This window comes from Malurus melanocephalus, unplaced genomic scaffold (assembly GCF_030028575.1).
Source record: "Malurus melanocephalus ecotype Western Australia unplaced genomic scaffold, MMel_1.1 scaffold_64, whole genome shotgun sequence".
Lineage (NCBI taxonomy): Eukaryota > Metazoa > Chordata > Aves > Passeriformes > Maluridae > Malurus > Malurus melanocephalus.
This window is the reverse complement of record NW_026623296.1, coordinates 970,317-990,753: the sequence shown is the minus strand read 5'-3', so window position 1 is coordinate 990,753 and position 20,437 is coordinate 970,317. Positions and strand designations below refer to the sequence as shown.

At 40.4% G+C, this 20,437-nt stretch overlaps 1 protein-coding gene across 2 annotated transcripts in view; it reads right to left on the bottom strand.

Moving 5' to 3' along the window:
* Window positions 1-7,648: 7,648 nt before the first annotated feature.
* The window catches only part of TAFA1 (TAFA chemokine like family member 1), a 204,326-nt gene continuing 191,537 nt past the window's right edge, over window positions 7,649-20,437 (bottom strand). For both annotated transcript variants that reach the window (XM_057366342.1, XM_057366341.1), the window contains exons 4-5: window positions 12,582-12,706; window positions 7,649-8,727 (exon numbers count right to left, since the gene is read on the bottom strand). In XM_057366342.1, coding sequence (XP_057222325.1) covers window positions 8,710-8,727; window positions 12,582-12,706 — 143 coding nt within the window. In that variant the 3' untranslated portion in view covers window positions 7,649-8,709. The remainder of the gene's footprint in view (window positions 8,728-12,581; window positions 12,707-20,437) is intronic.

Genomic DNA, 20,437 nt, shown 5'->3' with positions numbered 1-20,437 from the left:
CAGGTTGAAGTTTCATATTTCTTTATTTCATATTTCTTTAAAGCAAATGAAATCATAATGATAAAAAAGGGTTGGGAGGGAAATACTTTCATAGTCATGATATTTGTCAGCTTTATAGTATATTTGGCACATATTTTGTGATGGCCAAAGTAGGATGTCCCAGGCACCTTTAGAAAAGGTACAAAATAATGAGTGAAGTGCACACAKCTTTGTGACTGAATGCATGAAAATACACTGGCTTTAAGCTAAGCTGCATGGAATTTGACCTTGGCTCAAAGGATGGTGCCTCTCTGCCTCCTTTCCGACCTGTGCCTCTTCAGACCATTTGCAGATTTAATTTACAATGCATTTCCATATACAGAGGAAAAGYGCTACAACTTTATCTGTCCGTGGAGTCCCAGTAGTGTCAGCTCACCAGATGTTCCTTACCCATTTAAACAGAGCACTGAGCTTTGCTTGGTGTGATAATTTTGAAATGCAGCGAGTGTGGGGACACATAATGAGGGGTTGAGGTGGTGGCTGTGASGGTAAAAAGTTTCAAGGAAAAGATCAATTGCCTCGTGTCCAGCTGCATTACCACAACTGTGGGTATTAACTGTTGTGCAAACACCCACAGGTCGCTCTGAGCATAAATTATGTTTTGATTTCTTTCCTTAAGGCCAGAAACTTGATCAATAACCTTCATTTGAAAACAAGAGCTGACTTCAAGCAAAGTCTTTACCTCAAACCCTTGTGATGACCGGGCTGGGTTTGTGCAGCAGCAATTGTGCCTGGCTCTGGGGTGAGAAGGGAATAAAGGACATTTTTTTGACCATCCCTTCCTACCCCCAGGAGCAGGAACAGCTGACCTGTTTTTCCAGGGACTGGCTCCTTTTGCAGTTCTTCCTCCAGGAGCTTTGTAAGGGGCTCTCTCCTCAATGCCTTTCCCCACCAGAGAGGATGGAGGTCCTAAAGGTCCTGGCAGCGAGAAAGCAATGGCAGAACATCCACAGTTACCCTGCAGAGACCTGACCTTAGAGGCTTCACTGTGAGGTTCCACTCCAATCCAAGAAATAAAAAGGACACAGAGATTTATCCCTAGGACAACAGCCTAGGGGCTCCCAAGGGACAAAGAGAGTTTAAGGGACACCAAGGATGGCTGCTGAGGGTGAATCCAACAATTGGAATTGTTGGATCCCTGAGCAGGCACGTCCTGCTCTCCACCTGCTCCAAACACACCACACAGAGCCTGGAGGTGRATGGTGGATGGAAAGGTAAGTGCATTGCCAGCCCCTGGCCCAGCTTCCTGAAAAAAAAAAAAAAAAAAAAAAAAAAAAAAAAAAAAAAAAAAAAAAAAAAAAAAAAAAAAAAAAAAAAAAAAAAAAAAAAATCAGCATTTTCACCAGCTGAAAGGCAAACCCACTGTTCACATTTCCTAAAGAAGTTGAAATCTAAGAATCCATACAGTTACATGAATATTTGCCCCTTAAGGAATGTCGGGGTTTTTGTTTTTTAAAGCTTAAAATAGTTTCACYTCCCCTCCAATATCTTGCTGAAATAGTAAAAAATTCTCAATCTCACTCAAGCTCACAATAAATTATTTTTGCCCTGTATTTACAGCAAGGTCAATTGTTCCTCCCCGGATTTCTTGCATATAATTCATTTGAATRGGGTGGTTTCTATGTCATCTTTAATCTTCTAAATGTATCTTAAGTCCAAATTACAAATCCTAGAAATAAGTGACCCATAATGAATTCTTAACCACAACTTTATGGCAGAACAAATATACTTCTCAAATATGCAAACTGTTAAATGTTTCCTTATCATACTAAAAGTGTGAATTAAATTATAATATGATGAAAAAGTAGCAGTTTGCAGTAATTCCAAATGTGGCAAATCTTCAGTAGTGCATAAAATTATTCAGTGAACTGTGGAAAACATCAGAGCAATTCTAGCCTTAAAGCTTTTCTTCCAACAACCAAAAAGTGCCAAAAACAAGCAAGCATAGCTAAGCATTTCATCTTGGAAGCAGCTTATTGAATTAATAAGACAAGTCAATTAATGTAATGCTCTGTTGCTTCGGGATAAAACATGAAAAGGAAAAATAWGGAGCTGTTTACTGTAGTGAGATCAAGCAACCATGAAGTCTGTAAAGTTAAAGTTGTTCATTTCTCTAAAACCTAAGGAAATGATCAGCACAGCCATTGTACAGACTCACTTTATGTGTGACTCTTGAGCGAGATGTGGATCTTCTGCTGTCCTGACAGGGGTTTAATACCAATTTGCTCCTGTTATGATCTGGTTTGCCTCTCTGCTGCACACATTTGACACTGAATAGCTGATATTACACTGGTCAAACATTGGAACAGCCTGCCAGGGAAATGTAGAACCACCAGCCCTGGAAATGCTCAAAAAACACGTGGATGTGACACAGGGTTTAGGGGTGGGTCTGGCAGTGTCAGGTTAATAGCTGGATTTGGTGATTTTAGATGGTTTTTTTTCCAATACTAATGATTCTGGGATTCTCTGTAGGTTGTGTTTTATGGGCTCCCCTGTGTTTGAGGATGTTTTAGTGCCAACTGCTGAGGAAAGTTACCTCAAAGGTCTGCAGGGTGTTTTCCACAGGTAACATTTAACCTCTGCATTAGAAAGCAGTGAAGAAAATCAGGAGTTGCAGCAGAAACTGTCTGCATTTCAGCAGAGCAGCCTGTGTTTAAATCATGGCAAGACCCTGATAAATTGAAAGTTAAGGTTGGTAATCTCTGCTTTCAGGTCAGTTCCTCAATTTTCATTTACCTTGATGCTGGGCTCGCATGTGCTCAGAAATCCTGATTCCAGGTGTCTGTGGAAAATATCTGAGAAGGATGGAGTCAATTAATGGTGAGCTGCTGTTTTTCCTGTGTAACAGACCCTAGCTTCCCAGAAATCCTCATTATGCAAACTTTGGGCTGGATTTGAAAAAATTAKAATAATCCTGACCGAGAACTTTTCCCGTTGTGAACTCCAATTTGCCAAATCTTCTGCCCAAACCACCACCTTTGATTKCAAGGGATTAATTAGATCAGCCCAAAAGGGCTGCTGGGGGTTAATGAGGACTAGAGAAAGGCATGGCTGCTGGTAGGGGTGAGAGCCTCGATTACTCAGGCACAAGATAACTTTAATTTCTGTCAGCAATTTGTGAAGAACAACCTTCTTCTGCCTGCTTCTTGCACGTGCTTATCCAGACTGTGATGATTTTTTGTCACTTTAGCAGTTGTTGCTTTGCTGCTGTGTCTTTGGGAGTCTGGTGGCCAAACAGAACGGGGGAAATAGCCAAGCTGCTGAGGGAAAACATCGTAGGATGGTTATTCCTCTAGAGCATCTTTGAGCATGTATGCCACCAAACTCTGCTCAAAGAGCAGGTAATTATAGAGAGGTGGAAATGCTTTCTTCAGCAGCAAAGCTTTATTTGGAATGTTGTGCTGTGCTGTGAAGACATAAGTGCTGTTATCACAAATACCCATCAGTCAAATCCAGACTAGAYTAAGAGCAGGGAAAGTTGGGGAATATAAATCTGCTTACTGTGGATCCAGTGCTGAGTAATAAACTTGCCTTTGGCAGAATTAAAGAAAAAACTGGAGGGTGCCCGGAGGTAGCACTGAAAGGCAGTGACAGGTCTCCTTCCCTGTTTCTGTGACAGGTCTCCTTCCCTGTTTATGTTCATTACTAAGATTTAAGTTGCTCTCAGTGTGACCTATCAGCTCCTGTTCGAGAAGTAAAGCTGGTGGAAGATTTGCCTAAGGGCTTAAATCSAAAAGCCAAGTGCATTTTTTTTATTTTAAGAATTTTTTTTTTTAGCTGATCTACAACATTAATTCAGTACTGAGGTTCTTCAGGTTGCTTCAGAATGCTTTAAAGGCAGTTTTGTTTCAAAGATACTTTCAGGGAATATTCTCTTTAAGCAGGGAAGGGCACAGAGACTATTTTTTTAGCGTGTAACTTTTCTTTAGCCTGTAACAATTTCCTAACTGTTCCTCTGCTTTATATCATTGTCTGTGAAGCACCAGGAGGGTTTTAGAGACTTGGGGKCAGATTTGTAAAAACTCTGGACCATTTTACATGGGACATCATGAAGGCTCTACTAGTCTAGACAGCAGAAATTCTGATTTTCAGCATCACCTTGGGCAGGTCTCAGGTTTTATGAGTTTCAATTTCCTGCCTGGAAAGCAGAGGATTCAGTTTCTTTCCTCAGAGCAGCACGGYTTTATAAAGTACAAATATTTGTGCAGTTAAGTGCTTTGGCTGTGTGAGCCTCTGAGAGAAGGAACCATAAATATGTGTCAGGCCTATGATCTGAATTCAAACCGGTGAACTAGAAAAAGTGTTGACAGCCTGAAACCAACTGCCCTGTACACACATCTCCTTCTGTCTACCTGAAAGATTATTTGTGGAATGTGTTTCTATTTTTCTCTGACAAAAAATAGAATACCAGGCAAAGAAACATGACCCATTTCTTTGTCAGGCAAGCTCTAWACCCTGCTTACTGGGATGTGACTGAGGTATTGATAAAAGAGAAGCTCATTTCAGGCCACAATATTCACCCTGCCCTTGAAGAAGAAACAAAGCCTGCTACGTCCCGAGGAAATGGATGTGCTTTCCAAGCCAAAGTGTGTTTGTCACCTCCACAAGTTGCCTGTGATCTGTAATTATGTTTGAAGCATACAGTGAAACAGGTAAGTGGCAAATGAGGAGAGTTAGGAGTGTAACTAWTCATTTTATAATAGGAAAACACACAAGCAGTGCACCACTGGCAGTGCCTGAGCACTCTGCTAACACTCAATCAATAGGTCTGATAAGAGCATCACTCATCATAAACTGCTCCACCTTCAGCAGTTTCTCATGGTCCTTTCTCTGTGTGGTGCCAGGTCTGGGTGTACATTGTGCTGCTCGTGATGTTGGCCTTAGGGTGGACTTCCCTCAAGGCCTTTTTTTTTTTTTTATTTTTTATTTTTGGTATAGCATATTTGAAACAATATCAAGTCATACCACACTGAGCTTTTTATTAGCAGAGATTTTTTGGACAGAAGCACATAATCTAGATTTTCTGAATTGATAGGCAGATGGTAGCTACTTTTTTTTTTTCTTTTGGGTATTTTTTTTCCATCTTGTACATTTTAGATTTACATAACTTGATTTCACACATCTGAAGAACACTGACATAAATCTAAATTTATCTTCGATGCATTTACAACTATTCTTTTTTAAAAAAATAACTTCCTGACGTATCTCTGGTTAGACTTCTGCCAAAAAGCAGRAACTTTAATTTTCTCCTCTGTTGACATAAATACCTTTTAAAATTATGCAGAGAATGGCACGACTGTCACATTCCCATGAGGATTTGAGGACCATTCACTCCACCACTGAAACACATTCGCTTTCCATCAGCCAGGGTGAGTAGCTCTGACATCTTCCTGCTCCACCCTGTGCTACTGTGAATATCTCCAAAATTCAGAATCTTTGTCACTCTAGGCTGGCTGAATTTCTTTTTATTACTGTTTTCAATTTGGTTCCCAAAAACAATGAAGGTTAGTTGCATCYGACTCTTAATTGGACTTCACGTTCTATTAGTCATTATTTTCGCAAAGGCCTTAATTCCCCTCTAAAACATTTTAATTAAAACAGCAATTTCTCAGAGCCCGCACTTCACGAGCAGATTTTTCGCAGCAACTTCAAAGGGACGCAGATGTTTACTGAATTTGGTGGGGTGGTGTTTGAGGCTGCCTACTGGCAAAGAAAAACTCATAAACATCTCTAAGAAACTTTCCTGTGGTAATGACAACATTTCCTCCTGATATTTTAGCAAGTCTAATAAATCCCAATCTCGACAGGCAGATTTCATGGGCACGGCACAAGTTCTGTTATCTGTTCACAGAATGAGCCCTGTCAGATGCTGTGGGGTAAAAACCTCCCAGTGGGGACACCCTGGGCTGTGGCAAAATGTACAAGAAGCCATATATTTGTTTGTTTGTGGGGCTTTTCTTACAGAGAATCAGTAAATTGGAAATAAGGAAACCAAAGTTCAATTTCTGCTCAGTTTTCCACAAATCTCCCATGTGATTATGGGCAGCCATTTAGCTTTGTGTGTCTCAGTTTCACCTGGTAAAGGGCTGATAACATATCCTGGTTTTGAATGGATTTACCCGCTGTTCCATCTCCCAGTGCAGCAGGGGGTATTTGAGGGGGTCTYGTTTAGGTAAAATTCAGAAATGTTAAATGTTTATTTTGGAGGAGTTCCTCTTTACTTGTGGCAGGCGAGCCTGGAGCTGCTCTGATGATCCCATTTGGGGTAACCAGGGCAGGTAGGGCTCCTCTCTGCACTGAGGTGATGGAACTGGGGACACATGGCCATTGCAAACCACCTCAAAAATAGAGCAGGGCCCAAAAAACACCTGGCCTGTCCAGCTGGGCCAGCAGGAGGAGGGTGCTCTCCAGGTGCCAGGACCTGCACTGGGTGGTGAGGCTCCTGCTCCTTTCTGTGCACAGAAACATCACAATCTTAAGGCTGAAAATGACCTCTAAAATCATGAGATCCAGCTGTTAACCTCACACTGCCATCTTCACCACTAAACCATGTCYCCAAGTGCCACATTGAGTCCCTTTTTTCCAGGGATGGTGATTCTAACACTTTCTGGGTAGCCTGTTTCTTCTCTGAACTCTCTCCATTCACATTTTTGAAGGGGAGATAATAGAAGAATTTGGAAACAGCCACTGTGAGCATCAGGCAAAGACCTTGGAGAGCCAGCACGGAATATGGCGTGACACGTCSTGTAGCTGCTTTAATCTACAGCATAATTACAGTGACAATTTCTGCCTCTTGAAGCATTGGGATTGAAGTGGTTACCCTGAAGGWGAAAGAAAGTTAGTGGGAGAGAATTTCAACCAAATCTAGGCTGGGAAGTGCAGCACTTGCTCTGCATTGGATTAAAAGTGATCAGCATGGCCAAAGGCATCCCGTGAGAGACAGGTGAGCAGACTGAAAGGAAATTGGAAATATTAAAGGAATGGAGSCTGACTGGACAGAACTAGTTTCACAATTCCCTGTTCCTCTTTGATTTGGTAGCATTAGGCAGGCTGAAGGGTAGATTCTGCAGACTTATGCGTGACAGCAAGACATTTTTCCACACCGATAAATCCCCTGAAATTAATTGGACCACTCACAAAAGTGCCTGGGAATGTGAGCTAGGCTGGCACGTTTCAACCCTCAGATCTGATCTTCCTTCAGCAGTGCCAGGGCCGGGCTGCCCCATGAGCAGCCACAGCTCAGCCAAAAACGAGAGTTCAGATGGCTCTCAGTGACCTGGTCAAGCTCTCTGTGGACACATTCTGGCTGAGGAGCAGCTCAGCTCAGCTGRATTCACCAGAGCAAGGAACAGATCGAAAATAAACTGAAGGAAACTGCTCTGAAATGAAAGGAGGGCTCAGACACAGGTTTGTGCTCGCCACAAATTGTTGAGCGTTTGCTGCGCTGTGGAATTGCCTACGTGTGTGCTTTGAGCTGGTGGCAAATGCTCTCAGGGAGAATTAGCCTGGCCTGCAAGGAGGGAAATTTAAATTTAAACTTAAATTTAGGTAGCTCTTGCAAGTGTGCTGTGAGATGAGAGCACAAAACCAGGTGTCCACAGAGGCATTTGCTGGAGCTGAGGTGCCCGTTCTCCGATTGCAAATGTGCTCCTGGAAAACCAAACCAAACATGAAAAACTCCCCTCACGTGTTGGTCTGGAAAGAAATAGCTTTGTTGTTGTTGCAAGGARTTAGTAAGCCAACAATGCAAAGCTTTGGAGGTGGTTACTGGGTTTTTACTGGAGTCTCTACGAGCTATACAAAGTCTGACGACATTGTACGTACAGTACATCTTTAATAAGAAGGGAGCTCACAGTCTACCAAACTCTGCCAAATAAACTTTTAATACATACTGTACTTCACTCAGTAGTTGTCCATCTCTTCTTCATGGAATATCTAACAGCTCTAAAAATATTTTCTTGGAGGAGGATAGAATTATCATYGTTATATATCAATCAAGTATGGTTAATGAAGCAAAGCCAGCATGCTAGTATTGCACAAGGGGAAAAGCCTCCAGAACACAAAGTGGAACAACAAATGCCCTCAAAATTCTGCYGAAGGGAGCAGGAAGCTCTGGATGCTGCATCGGTAGGATTCGTGTAGCTCTTAGGCGTCCTTGTACCACAGCAGGTTTGCTTTGCCTCTTCACTGCCACATTTCTCTCTCAAACAAGTAGGGAACTTCCAGACCATTGCAAAAAAAGGAAAAAAAAAAATTACAGCAGCTGCAGCAAAGTGTGGTACTATTCAATTTCTTGAAGAGTGAGGCTTTTATTTCAAAATATCATATATTAATATATATATATTTCTATATATATATATACTTTAACTGGTATAAAGTAAATTGTAGATCCAAACTTATAGTGTTGTTTGTACTTCGCAATCTTGGAAACTTTACCAAAGGAACCGCTTCCTTCGTATTTTATTTTCAGCTGTCAAAAATCAGGGGCGTTATTTCCACCGAATCCTTTCTTTCGCACAGTAAAGCCACTGTTGTTTTCTGGTAAACAATCAAAGTGCAAATAAGAAATCCATTTGGCTTGTAARTGCTGAGATGGTTTTAAACTTTCAATACTTTGTCCTCATAAATCAGCAGGGCTTTCACTGTCTCCGTGCAGATGCGGGCGCTCTGTTAAGTCCTTGGGTGGATCTGCAGCGAGAAAATTGAAAAGAGTCAGTTATGCATAATATGTTTGGTTTTTTAATACATTATTTTGGGAAAGAAAGAGCCGGGCTCTGTGGCACAAAGCTGATAGATGGAGCTGAGTTTGAATGAAGTATGGGAGGGRTGAGTGTGTCTTTTAGTGCTGCAAGGGTGTAAAAATAAACAAAAGGCAGAACTTGAGCCAGCTCCTGCCTCTGGGAGAGGAGCTGGTGTTGTTGGAGAGCCCAGAATCACAGAATGCCYTGGTTTGKCAGGGACACCTTCCACCACCCCAGGGTGCTCAGAGCCCTGTCCAKCCTGRCCTTGGACACTTCCAGGGATCCATCCAGCCCTTTGCCAGGCCCCTGGGTCAGCAAGGAAACTCACATTGGCTTGAAAACCATCGGGGTCAGCCTTTAAATCAGATTATTATCTAAACTCAGGGTGATCTGATTCAATGCAGCAGTACTGGAGCAAGAGAGATTGAGATCCAGCCAGTTCAAACTGAACGAAATCGAATCCCACTGGTTAAAACTGAAACAAGTGGTTTGAACTGGATTCAACCCCTCAAAACCAGTTTGGGCCAGATTAAACTGGTCAAAAAAGGTTAAAAATAGTAAAAACCAGTTTAAAGCAGTTCAAACCAAATCAGACCTATCAAAACCAGTTCAAACTGGCTCAAGCTGGTCACAATGAGTTCAGAAGGGTCAAAACTGGTTGAAACTGGTTGAAACTGGTTGAAACTGGTTAAGCTGGATCAAACCACACTGTGACAGAAGGCACAGGCTGTGAGGCTGGAGAGAGGCTTTGAGCTGAGCTGCTCTGTTTGTCCCCAGCTGCTCAAAACTTTAATTTCCATCTTGTGGAATAYCAGCAGCATCCAGCCCAAGATGCTGCTCTTCTATTTCCCCTGGTTCCAGTTGCTGTGCTGAAATGTGAGGATGTGACCTCCAGCTGGTTCTAGTACAGCTCCAACGGGCCCACTTTTTGAGGAAAGCATTAAAAGTTATGTTCTTAAATTAAAACAAACAAAAAAAAAGGAGTGACTAGGGATTAAAAAACCATTGAAACTACTCCAAAAATTGAATGACAAAATTATTTCTTTCCAGTGTTTGTCACCTGCCTGACCATCAAGAGAAAACAAATCAATTTAAGAAAGCTGTGAGTTTTATAACTTTGGCTTAAAAAACTTTATTAGTGAGCTATGCTAAAGGGCTAAAAGCAGAAATAAATGCATGAAAAGGAAAGAATAGAGGATGTGCTGGCAAAGACTCCACTGAGTCTGTTGTCCACCTCTTTCTGACATTAATCAGTATTAATTACGTCTGAAAACCAACCACGAAGTTATGCACTACCCTAGAAAGTTATATATAGTGTATATATATGTATTCATAAATATAAATGTATACATGCACACATGCTTAAATGTGATTTACTGTGGGCCTGGAAGAATGTCCTAATGGGCATCCTAATCCCAAGAATCACAAATGTGAATGTTTTCCTTGTCAGGACAGCAGCTGCCTAAYGTAAATGTATTTAGTGTAAGGAAAAGCCTTCATTAAAACAGTTTACAGTTTACAGCCTGTGGAGACTTCTGTAGTTTCTGCCTAATCACCACATAGAGAACTGGGATCCTGACTGATTTGTCTCRTTTCTTCTGCTTTCTTAACTTCCTTAACTACATAAATTACACATACATGGCCCAGTCTTGGAACCTGGACTGTGGTCAGGGCACATTATGTCATAATATCATTCTCTGCTGCCATCTGAAATGGCAAAACAAAACAAAAAACAAAGCCTGTTTCAGGATCTGATTGCTTCCATTATTTTATATTTATGTTGCTAGACTTGACGCAGTGGTAGGGATTCGAGCAAAGTTTCAGGGACTAAGAAGCAGAATTTTTCCTTGGAAAATGCAAGAGACAGTTGCTGAGCGCATCATGTCATGTTGCCTTTGTCAATTGGGTTCTGTAATGATATTTTAAAGCAACAAAGCAAAATTCTACTGGAAGCAGCACCATAAGGTAGTCCCCTCACAAGCTAATTAAAATAACTCCTGTGGGTAAATGAAGAAATATTTTTTCCGTTATGAGGACTCACTCTGCAAGTATTTAATTTAAATGAAATACAATAATGCATACTGAATAGATTGGACCATACATCTGCATATTAATGAAGCTGCTAAATTTCTAGCAATCACTTCTATCGCCTAAAACCAGTTTATWTGATGAGGACTGGGGGAGTTAAGAGCAGGACAGCTTCGCTGAGGAAAGAAAATGCAATTCCTCAATTATATAACTTGTAGACAGGCTGCAGAAGGACTGAATGATTGTATAAGATGCTTCATGTTGCTTCWTAGTTCTTCCACATAATTTTCCTCCATTTTAACTCCCCAGCTGCCTCACTGGAAAGGACATGTAGTGAGTTTTTGTGGTTTGGGATTTTTTAATTGCTCTTCAAGGCACAGACATTAGGAAACAACCTTCCAGTGTTGGTGCAGTGTGAAGAGATTGACTGTGGGCACAGAAATTTGCAGGAACAACACTGAAGGAGAAACTGAATCAGGGAATCCCAGTTCCCTCCATCCTTCCTCCTTTGCTTCAGGAGGTGATAAAGACATCATATGGATCCTGATTTTGGGGGCCACTTACTGCTYCCTGCAAAGAAAACCTCTTAAGTCAGTAGATCTGATAATTTAATGTGTTGGTGTGGCAGAAGGGACTGCTCCAGAAATGAGGATTGGAATAGGAATCATTCATCTGGGGTAGATCCTATGGAGGGAAAGAATTCAGATGGCAAGGGGATCAATTAGGGTAAAACCTCCTTCTTCAACAGAAGGCCTAGCAGGCATAAAAAATGACTGGAGTTAGGATTGGAGAGAAAGGAAGAAGTCAGGAAATCACAAGACTAAGCTGCATGTTCCTGTGAATCAGAAACTCGGCATGAGCATGTAGAATTTCTCATCAAACAGGGAAAAAGTTCTTGAAAATTCGCTCTTTTTCGTTTACCAGGTTTCAAAAGCTATTTTTCAATCCACAGGAAATTAACATTTATATACTTATAAAAAAATTTTGAGTTGACAACCGTGCAATTTTCTTGGAAAAAAAATTCAATCATGGTATGAAAATAAGTTAATTAAACAATTAAAATTGTTGAATACAGGCATAGGTGGCAGCTTTAAGACAATGGCTGTGAAACAGTTGCACATACAAAAGAAAAGCTAGAGTCTATTCCTGAAAAACACTTTTGTTCTCTAAGTAATCTCCTCGTGGGAGTTTAGGCAGCTCATTCACACTCTCTGCATTCCTGTCTCTGCCTTTTCCTGGCACACTGTGCTGAAAGCTGTCCTCACCTGTTGGCCTGGGTTACCTGAGGCTGCAGCATCTCAAGGGCTTGTCACTGATGGGTTTGTGGGGTTAGAGCTGCTCTGAAGTGAGACCTGAAGTGCAAACAGGGAGTTGAGTCCTCTGCTACAAACCCTTGTACAGCTGCTGATCCAGATGTGGCCTGGAACGGCCATGAATGGGTGTAGGATCCAGCAGATCCCTTTGAGATAAAATTCCTCTCTTTAGCCACCACTAAGGGACTCGGTGATGTGCATTAGGGTTTTTTTTTTGAGGTGACAATGTCTATAAGAAATGTCTTTAAAGTCATTGAAAACAAAAAAGAACTTTACTTTCAGCTGACCAGCCTGATCCATATGAATTTTCACTAAGTAATGGCCAGAAATACTGGGTGAGAATGACAGAACTTTAAGACTTTTACAGCAGACATGACAATGCAAAACACATGGGTGAGCAATCATGAGTGATTCTCTTTCCTGTCAGCACCTCCTGGGTGYAGACAGAAAGGACACTCACTCTGGTGGTCTTGATTTTATTGCCGGTCGCGCACATCCATCCGGAATTGTCGGGCAATGTCTTGCATTCCTCTCCTTCTAGGCAGGGCTCCATCTCACACCACCACTTCCCAATCACTATAGAAGCTGAAAGAGAAAAGACAGTGCTCACAGCTATGTTATAACCAATAAATCTAATTAAATAAGGGGTCATTTGAGGTCTCAAGGGTCTAATGCTGCAGTTAAAAGGCAGAGTGTCCCATCAGATGGAGTTTGGTTGTAAGGATTTCATCTTTARTTCTTGTTTGRSRTTCTGTGCTGCCTGAGACAAGGCARGTCTAAAGRGATTTCCCTCAGAATATTCTCTASGTCTTCAGGACTCCTAGCTCCAYGTACTCCARGTAAACTGGAACTGGCTTGACTTCCAGTACCTGCAGCTGGCTTTTTGGGATTTTAACCACAAATCTCTCCAGAATTATTTGAACCCATGGAGACTTTTAGCTTTCCCAGTATCCCATCACAGAAGTATCACAACTARGAATAGAGGGTAAGGAAACACTGAACAGCACCAGAAATTCTTGTTGAAACACAATTATGAATTTTATAGAAACCATATTCTCTCTAGCAGTAACTTTTAATTTCCCAGTATTTAACACTGTAAATAACGGCAGTGTTTGGACCCTGTTGYTTGAATTTAATTGGCACATATGTTTACAACCTTGAATGTACCTTAATGAAGTTTCTTGCCTGGGAATTGCTATCTGACCGTATCCTTAACTGTATCTTAATGACATTTTTTGTCTGGGGATTTTGATAAACTTTAGCTAACCTTGCAACTGTGACGAGTTGGCTCATGAGTGGCTCTTTCTGTGGCAAGAATTAATTTCATGGTTGCACTCAGGGAGCCTGTCAAAGCTTTCTGCACAGTCACTCAGAGAGAGATGCTTAACCCATTCTTCTCATCACTCAAGGCTGCTTCAAGCCCACAAAATAACTTTGAAGCAGCTGCCTACCCTATATATACATWTATTAATATATGTAYACACCAGCTGACTGCCATTCAGCTCTGCAAAATGCCCTGTTGGGCACGCATTGATTTAAGGATATTACAGAGATTATAATTAAATTTTTGAATACAGAATTGAATAGAACAGTTCAGTTTTTCAGTTTGAGGGGCCCTGCAATGATCAGATAGCTCTCAGTGTTGTCTTTCCTGGTGCTTYACACAGCTTATATCTGATTTTTATCATGTAATGTATAATTTCTCCATATAGACAAGACACAAAAAAAACCCACTTTACACCTGTGCTGGCAAAGCAGTTTGATGATGCTGTTCACACACCTTTTTCAGAAGGATATCATTAATGCTGCTAACAGCAGAGAAAAGAGATCTCTCTCTTTGCTATGCATGAAAAGGCAYGAGGGCTGAAGCTGTGCTCTAATAATAGACTGTGCACTGGGCAAACTGAAAAACCATATCCTGTTAAACACYGGCCTTCAGAGCCACCACCAGAGCAGAGCATCCTCAGGATGGGTGAGAAGAATCCTGTGACATGGAACTGAAAGTGATAATCATAATTATTTACTGGGAGCTGTGCATTAAACCACCATGGAGAAGGATCCTATGGTGCAAGGCACTAAAACCCACAAAAAAACCCCCACAAACCTGAAAACCCCACAAACCTGAACGCCCTGACCTGGGGAGTTCACAGTGTAAAACAGACATATGGGGTGAATGCAGACTGAGGGGCAGCAATGCTGCTCATAGCAATTGAAATGMTCTCACTGCTTACTGATGATGTTAAATGCAGCCCAGGCATTCAGATCTTGACCTTGAAAAATARTCAGATGCAAAGTTAGTGCTGAACCTTAATGGTAACTGATTCATGTAGTGGTGTGCAGGTTTTAGTATATACAAATATATATAAAAATCTGTAGTGATATATGTTTTAGTATATATGTATATATATATATATATATGAATAATATATATATAAAAATATATAAATTATAGATAAATATAAATATAGATAGATAAATAAATAAATGAATCTGTGCAGTTACACCCAAGTGTCCATCAGGTGAATACCCTACACCACTGAAGACCAGGCTCCTTTTATAATGGGGGAAATTAAGGCCATTTGCAGATGAAAAGCTCCTCTTTGTCTCTAATATGCTAGAAGGTAAAATTCTTTGTAAGTCTGAGGCACTACAAACACTGTGGTCTAGTCCTCAGCCCCACACCATGSCAGGGGCATCCAAAATCCAAAGAAAATTGCTTTCTTTGAGTCTTGTGTTTATAGGTTTTCTCTTCTATTAAGAGCCTTTTAATCTTTAGGAGCAGTTATCTTTCTTGGGCACTGCTGATCCTTTGAGTTCTCCCTGATTTCAAAGTTTTACACCTCCAGCTCTGTTCAAAGAGGGAGGGAAAAGCTTTAAAATGAATCACAGTTTGCAGCATTTGAGAGTGGGCCACCTGCACAGGGAGTGGGGAATCTTCCCCAGGGAAAGGATGCAGCTTCTCCCTGTTTGGGGTCTGTCACTCTGAGCTGAGCCTCTTTTATAAACTCTAGTAATAAAAAACTCTAAACATATCACCAATGGAGCTGGGAAGAAAAGTGACTTTCTTCAGGAAATTCTCGAGATTTTTTTTCTGGCTCGATTCACATGGTTTTAAAAATAAAAAAAATCATTGTTTGCAAAACCTTAAAATAATTTTGATCAAAATATTTAACTTTTGATGTATTTAGTCTGCATGGATTARCAAACACAAAAAAGCATTTGGTTGAAATGGCATTTGCAAATCGTGTGCTCCAGAAAAATAAAGTACAGATAAGAAATCTGGAGATTAGATAAAATATAGGGRAAAAGCAATAAAATAGCTTATATTTTCTCATGTTTACACAATTCTATTGCATTTTAAAACACATTTGTTCCCAAACATAGTGCCCAAAGCCTTAGGTGGCTGCAGGGAATTGCCAGTTTAGTTCAGATTCAGTGGGATTCAGCCTCCAAAGTTCAGGAGAACCTTTGGAGGTTGCTCAAGGGCAGTGACCGTGCTCTGATTTGCTCCTGTGCATCGTCTGGAGCACAAAGTTTTGATGCATGAAGGCAGCTGGATGAGAAAGTTTTCCTCTTGAATTTCAGTATCAAAATATTGTATTAAGGGACAGCAGAAATGAACTGAACACCTTCATATATCTGCACCTAAAAGATCAAATCAACATSGAGACATTAATTGTTAAATCATTGTCCTCTTGGATCAAACAAAATTTGGAAAAAATACATGATCTATTTGATTAAAGCTGCGTGTTGAAACTCCTGAATTTATTATGTTTCACATTTCTCAGTCTTTATGTTCTTGCATTAAACYAAAGCTACTCAGTTGTTCAAAGCCCTCTTACAGGTGATTAACAGACATGGACAGATAAAWTATTCACACACAGCCCAAATATTTACAGGCACTTGCTTCTGTCATGTTTGCTACTCTTGTGTGTAGAAAAAAATGCAAAGTTTGTTTTTGCAGCTAAAATTCTCCTTTAACTTTTCTGCATTTGAGTTTAGGAAATTGCTTTAAAAATATGACAGACCCTCCATGGYAATAAGAATAAAGACATTATAGTTAACAATGTAACAATAAGGCCATCCTCACAGAGTAATAGATAGCTTTAATTCATGTTTATGGAATACCCTGAAATATGAAAACAGAGCAAAGTACCATCATGCATTTTTCAACAGTTTAGAGGGAACATGCCATGTATTAAAATGTTCCAAGATTGCTTCTGCAGTTGCCATTATAAAGCCACAGCCGCTCTCTTTTTGCCTGTGATAAAGTGCACGCATTTTGTTTATATAAGAATTGAATACAAAGGAATGGAGATATTAGATTGTGGTTCYTCCTGATCATAGGTATCATGTAACWGCAAGGRATAAGAAGCAGAGCTCATTTTCAAAACCAGTGCCACGCTCATTGTAGGATGGGGAAGTTTTCCCTGTAAGTATTGAGCATTCTGCTTTAATCTCGTTTCCACCAGCGAAGATTGATATAAATAAAATTTAAATAGAGAACACATTTCACAGATGTCAGAAGTGAAAAAGACTTTGTCAGCTTAATGAAAAGATATCAATTTTCCCCACTTTATTCAATGTATTGTGAGTCATTTTCTAAATGGATTAGATTAAAGGAAAGTTCAAACTCCCCGTGAGAGATTCTTGTGCTGATGGAGATTTTGGCAATAGCAACWGCACAGAGGTGGGTAAAATCCTTCAAGTAGTTTGGTTTATTTTTTTTTAAAGGATATAAACTAGAATGGGAGAAACTGTAACCCTGTGCTCACCTATCCCTTATAAAACAAAATCTCAGAGAATTGAATGAGACATGCAGTTTCTCTTAGTTTATTGGGATGTCACGGGGAGCAGAATGAATTACAGGGGTGGGAAACACACTTTCTGAGAAAACTGGACTGAAAGACAGTGTCATATGAAGGGTTATGGATTTCATAAACAGACTGAGATAGCCGCCACTCTGGGAGCTGCAGAGCAGTAATCTGATAAATTAAAGAATACAAATCCGAAACAAAAGATTTCAGGTGGAATATTGCTATCTAGGAGAAGTACAGGATGTTTCCTACAGGGAGTTCCAAACTATCAAACTCTCTGCCTTAATTCAATCTTAATTTTAGRAGTATCAATCTAATGCTCCTGCAGTGCAATGCTTCACAGACTTTGATAACAAACCTCTCACCACTCTGGGAAAATGGACATTGCTCCTGTTCAAAATACAAGCACAGTGCAATCAGTCTGGCAAGTGGTGTCTCATATCYCTAATTGCCTCAAATTCAGTCTTGCTGAGTTAATTTAATATTTTTTAATTGTAGTAAACATTAAAAAGACATCAGCATGCTAAACAACTTTTTTTTTTTTGAACACTCCGATCTTTGCAACATTCTCCAGGTTATTTTTTTACAGTGTTTTATTAATTCACTGGCAGAATCTTGAAAGAATTGAAGATTAATTTTTTTTTCCATTCAGAATTCTTGACTCTCTATATTCAGTAGCCAGAGTAAGGTATTTTTAAGAGTGAATTACCTGTCTGAACAACGCTGTGGRCTGCACCATTAAATACGAAAGGACAGATTAGATGCAAAAACTCCATGAACAATTTCCTTTTAAGATCTGCATAAACCAGCAAAAAAGGGTGCTAATTCRACAGCATGGGAAGACTCACTAGTGAAAAACCACTTACATTGCCATTTCCTAGCAGCAGACATACTGTTAGGTAAATTAGGAAAAATGACATAAACACATCGTGTACTTCCCCTGTAACAATGTGACTAATAGAGGTGTGTTGGCTAATGGCCTGAGAAGCAGAAAYCCCCAAGGTTTGTTTATTCTCAGCTCTGCTGCTCACTTTCTCTATTACTCCAGGTAAATCATCTCCTTGCTATACCAGTTTTCCATCTGCAATTTTATTTACTTAAGAGGATGAGTTATTCTTGTCCTCTTTCCTTGTAGGTTCCCCATTGTCTCTCCTGACCTGCTGAACTTTCACACTGAATTGCACGAGTTTGGGCTGACTTTTTTACAACATTTGTACAACTTGAAGAATGGTGTCTTGGATAGGCTGTTTTTTCCATGTATTATGAAAATAAATGATAACATTAAAAYTATGTGAAGTGCTGCCAGAAGGTCCTTAAGCACATTCCTGCCTTTGAGCTTAGCAGAGATGGTCTGTTAAAGAGCAGATTTCACACAAAATAGATTTTGCCAAGGAATTTCTCAAAGCTGTTCAGCTTGGGAGTGTCAAATGCTGCAGCTTGGTCATTTTTCCACATCCCTTTCCTTGCACCCCTGGAAACGAATGCTGCTTAGACAAAAAGCTGAGGGGCACCCATAGRTGAAGGAGGACCAGGATCCCTCGTGGGCAGCACCTTCATGGTGAGKGAATGTGCTCTGAGCACCTGTAAAGTGTGTAAAACACTGATTTGTTAGCTTGGGGCACAGGTAAAAGAACTGCAGAATTTGCATAACCACGTTCTGAGTCAGGTAGATCTCAGCAGCAATGTACAGCACRAGGAAAAGAAATCAAAGATTTTCTTGGCCTCTTGCAGTTTAACTTGTTTAACTTTTCRAAGTCTGGGGTTTTAGGTTACACAAAGATGAAGGCAGCAGGAGCTGTCAGGCTGGGAATTCTCTTGGGGCACTCTTAGGAGATACCAGCAGGTCCCAGGCCAGTTGTGCTGGCAGCTAGGTCTCAGCCCTACTCTCATTTAATAATCCTGTCCTCAAAGGATATTATAGTCTTTTTAAAGCTGTAATTATTTCCCATTCCACTGAGCTCAGACATGACTGAAGCTTGACACTTTTTCTCTGAAAGTCATGGATCATAGTTGATATTCTAACTGAACCCTCAGCACATTATCCATCAGGAAACTTGGTTTCTGCAAAGGGAAGGCAGAGCAAGCCTCRACAAAACAGATTTTTGCAGATATCTGTGGCAGAGAGAAAGGACATGGAATGATAAAATAAATCATGTATGATAAACTTGTCTTCCCAAAAGTGCACAATGTATTCTATGACCTTCCAGAGTGCTAGGACACAGTCTCATATTTTTTTCTTGGAATTTCCTGAATTCTTGCACTGCAACATATTTACCAGGCAAGCATCAAGCTGCCACCTTGATTTATAGTTTGTTCTGTGTGAGTTCATTGGTGTTTGACACAACCTCTCTGCAAAGACAGTGGGGCCATTGGAGAGCAACCTGCTGATGCTAATGAGTGTTAATGAGCCTAATGAGAACATGAAATTCAGCATTCAGGGGGCTGATGTGAGTGCAGGTGACTGAGGACCCCCTCCCAACCTGTCTGGGGATCTTTTGTAGCTTAGGGACACCCATTGCTGCTATTTATTACTCAAGTCTGGAAATGCATCCACCCTTCCCTGCAGAACAAAGCTGAGACCGGGCTGCTGAAATATTTGTGCAACAAAGCAGTGTTATTTACACCCTCATTGGCTTCAGATCACCCAGTGAAAGCTTAATCTTATTGCTATATATTTAATGAAATGCCAATGAAATGCAACATATTTATACACATTTGGAAAGACAAMAGGAAGCTACTTAAAAAAATTCACAGAAGTATTTCAGATCAGGGTTGAGGACTGGTGTGCCATCAAAGAAGGAATATAWCTCCATGCAATATTATTTTTTTCAGGAATAATAATTCATGAATAAAGTAAATTAATGAGTGGGAATGCAGAGGGAGAAGAGTCAGGCTGGGAGATGAAGATTAAGGTGGGACACAGAGGTTTGTGGGTGGCCTTGCAATGCTTTTCCTCCAGTGGCTGCTGGGACCCTAAATCACATTTCTACAGAAACCTGCAATCTGTGTTTAGTGTGTGATCCAACAGTTACTGGAGAAACAGGGAAAAAAAACCCCTCAGTTTCTGCAGACTTCAGACCAAATCTGTAAAAGTTGCCATTTGCTCAAATGTGAATTCCYTGAGCTGTGGGTGTTGGGTTTGGGGATGTGGAAGGGAAAAGCTGCGAGATGGGCTCCGAAGGGTGAAAAATCTATTGTGAAATCCTGACTGAACGTGGTGCCAGAATCACAGCTGAGCTGCAAAACACTCCATGAAAGAACTCTGGAAATGAATAAATTATATAACTGTGATGCATTTATAAGGCATAACAAAGCATGCATAATATATTGGAGGGTTATCAGTTATGAAATTAAATCCTGGGTATGAATTGTGTWGTGTTTCTCTCTTGTTACCATAGAAGCTCTCATTAATAGAGAAGATTCCTGTAAATAAACATACATAGAAAATTATTGCATTGAATCTGCAGAAATTAATAGGATATAATGTGATTATATATCA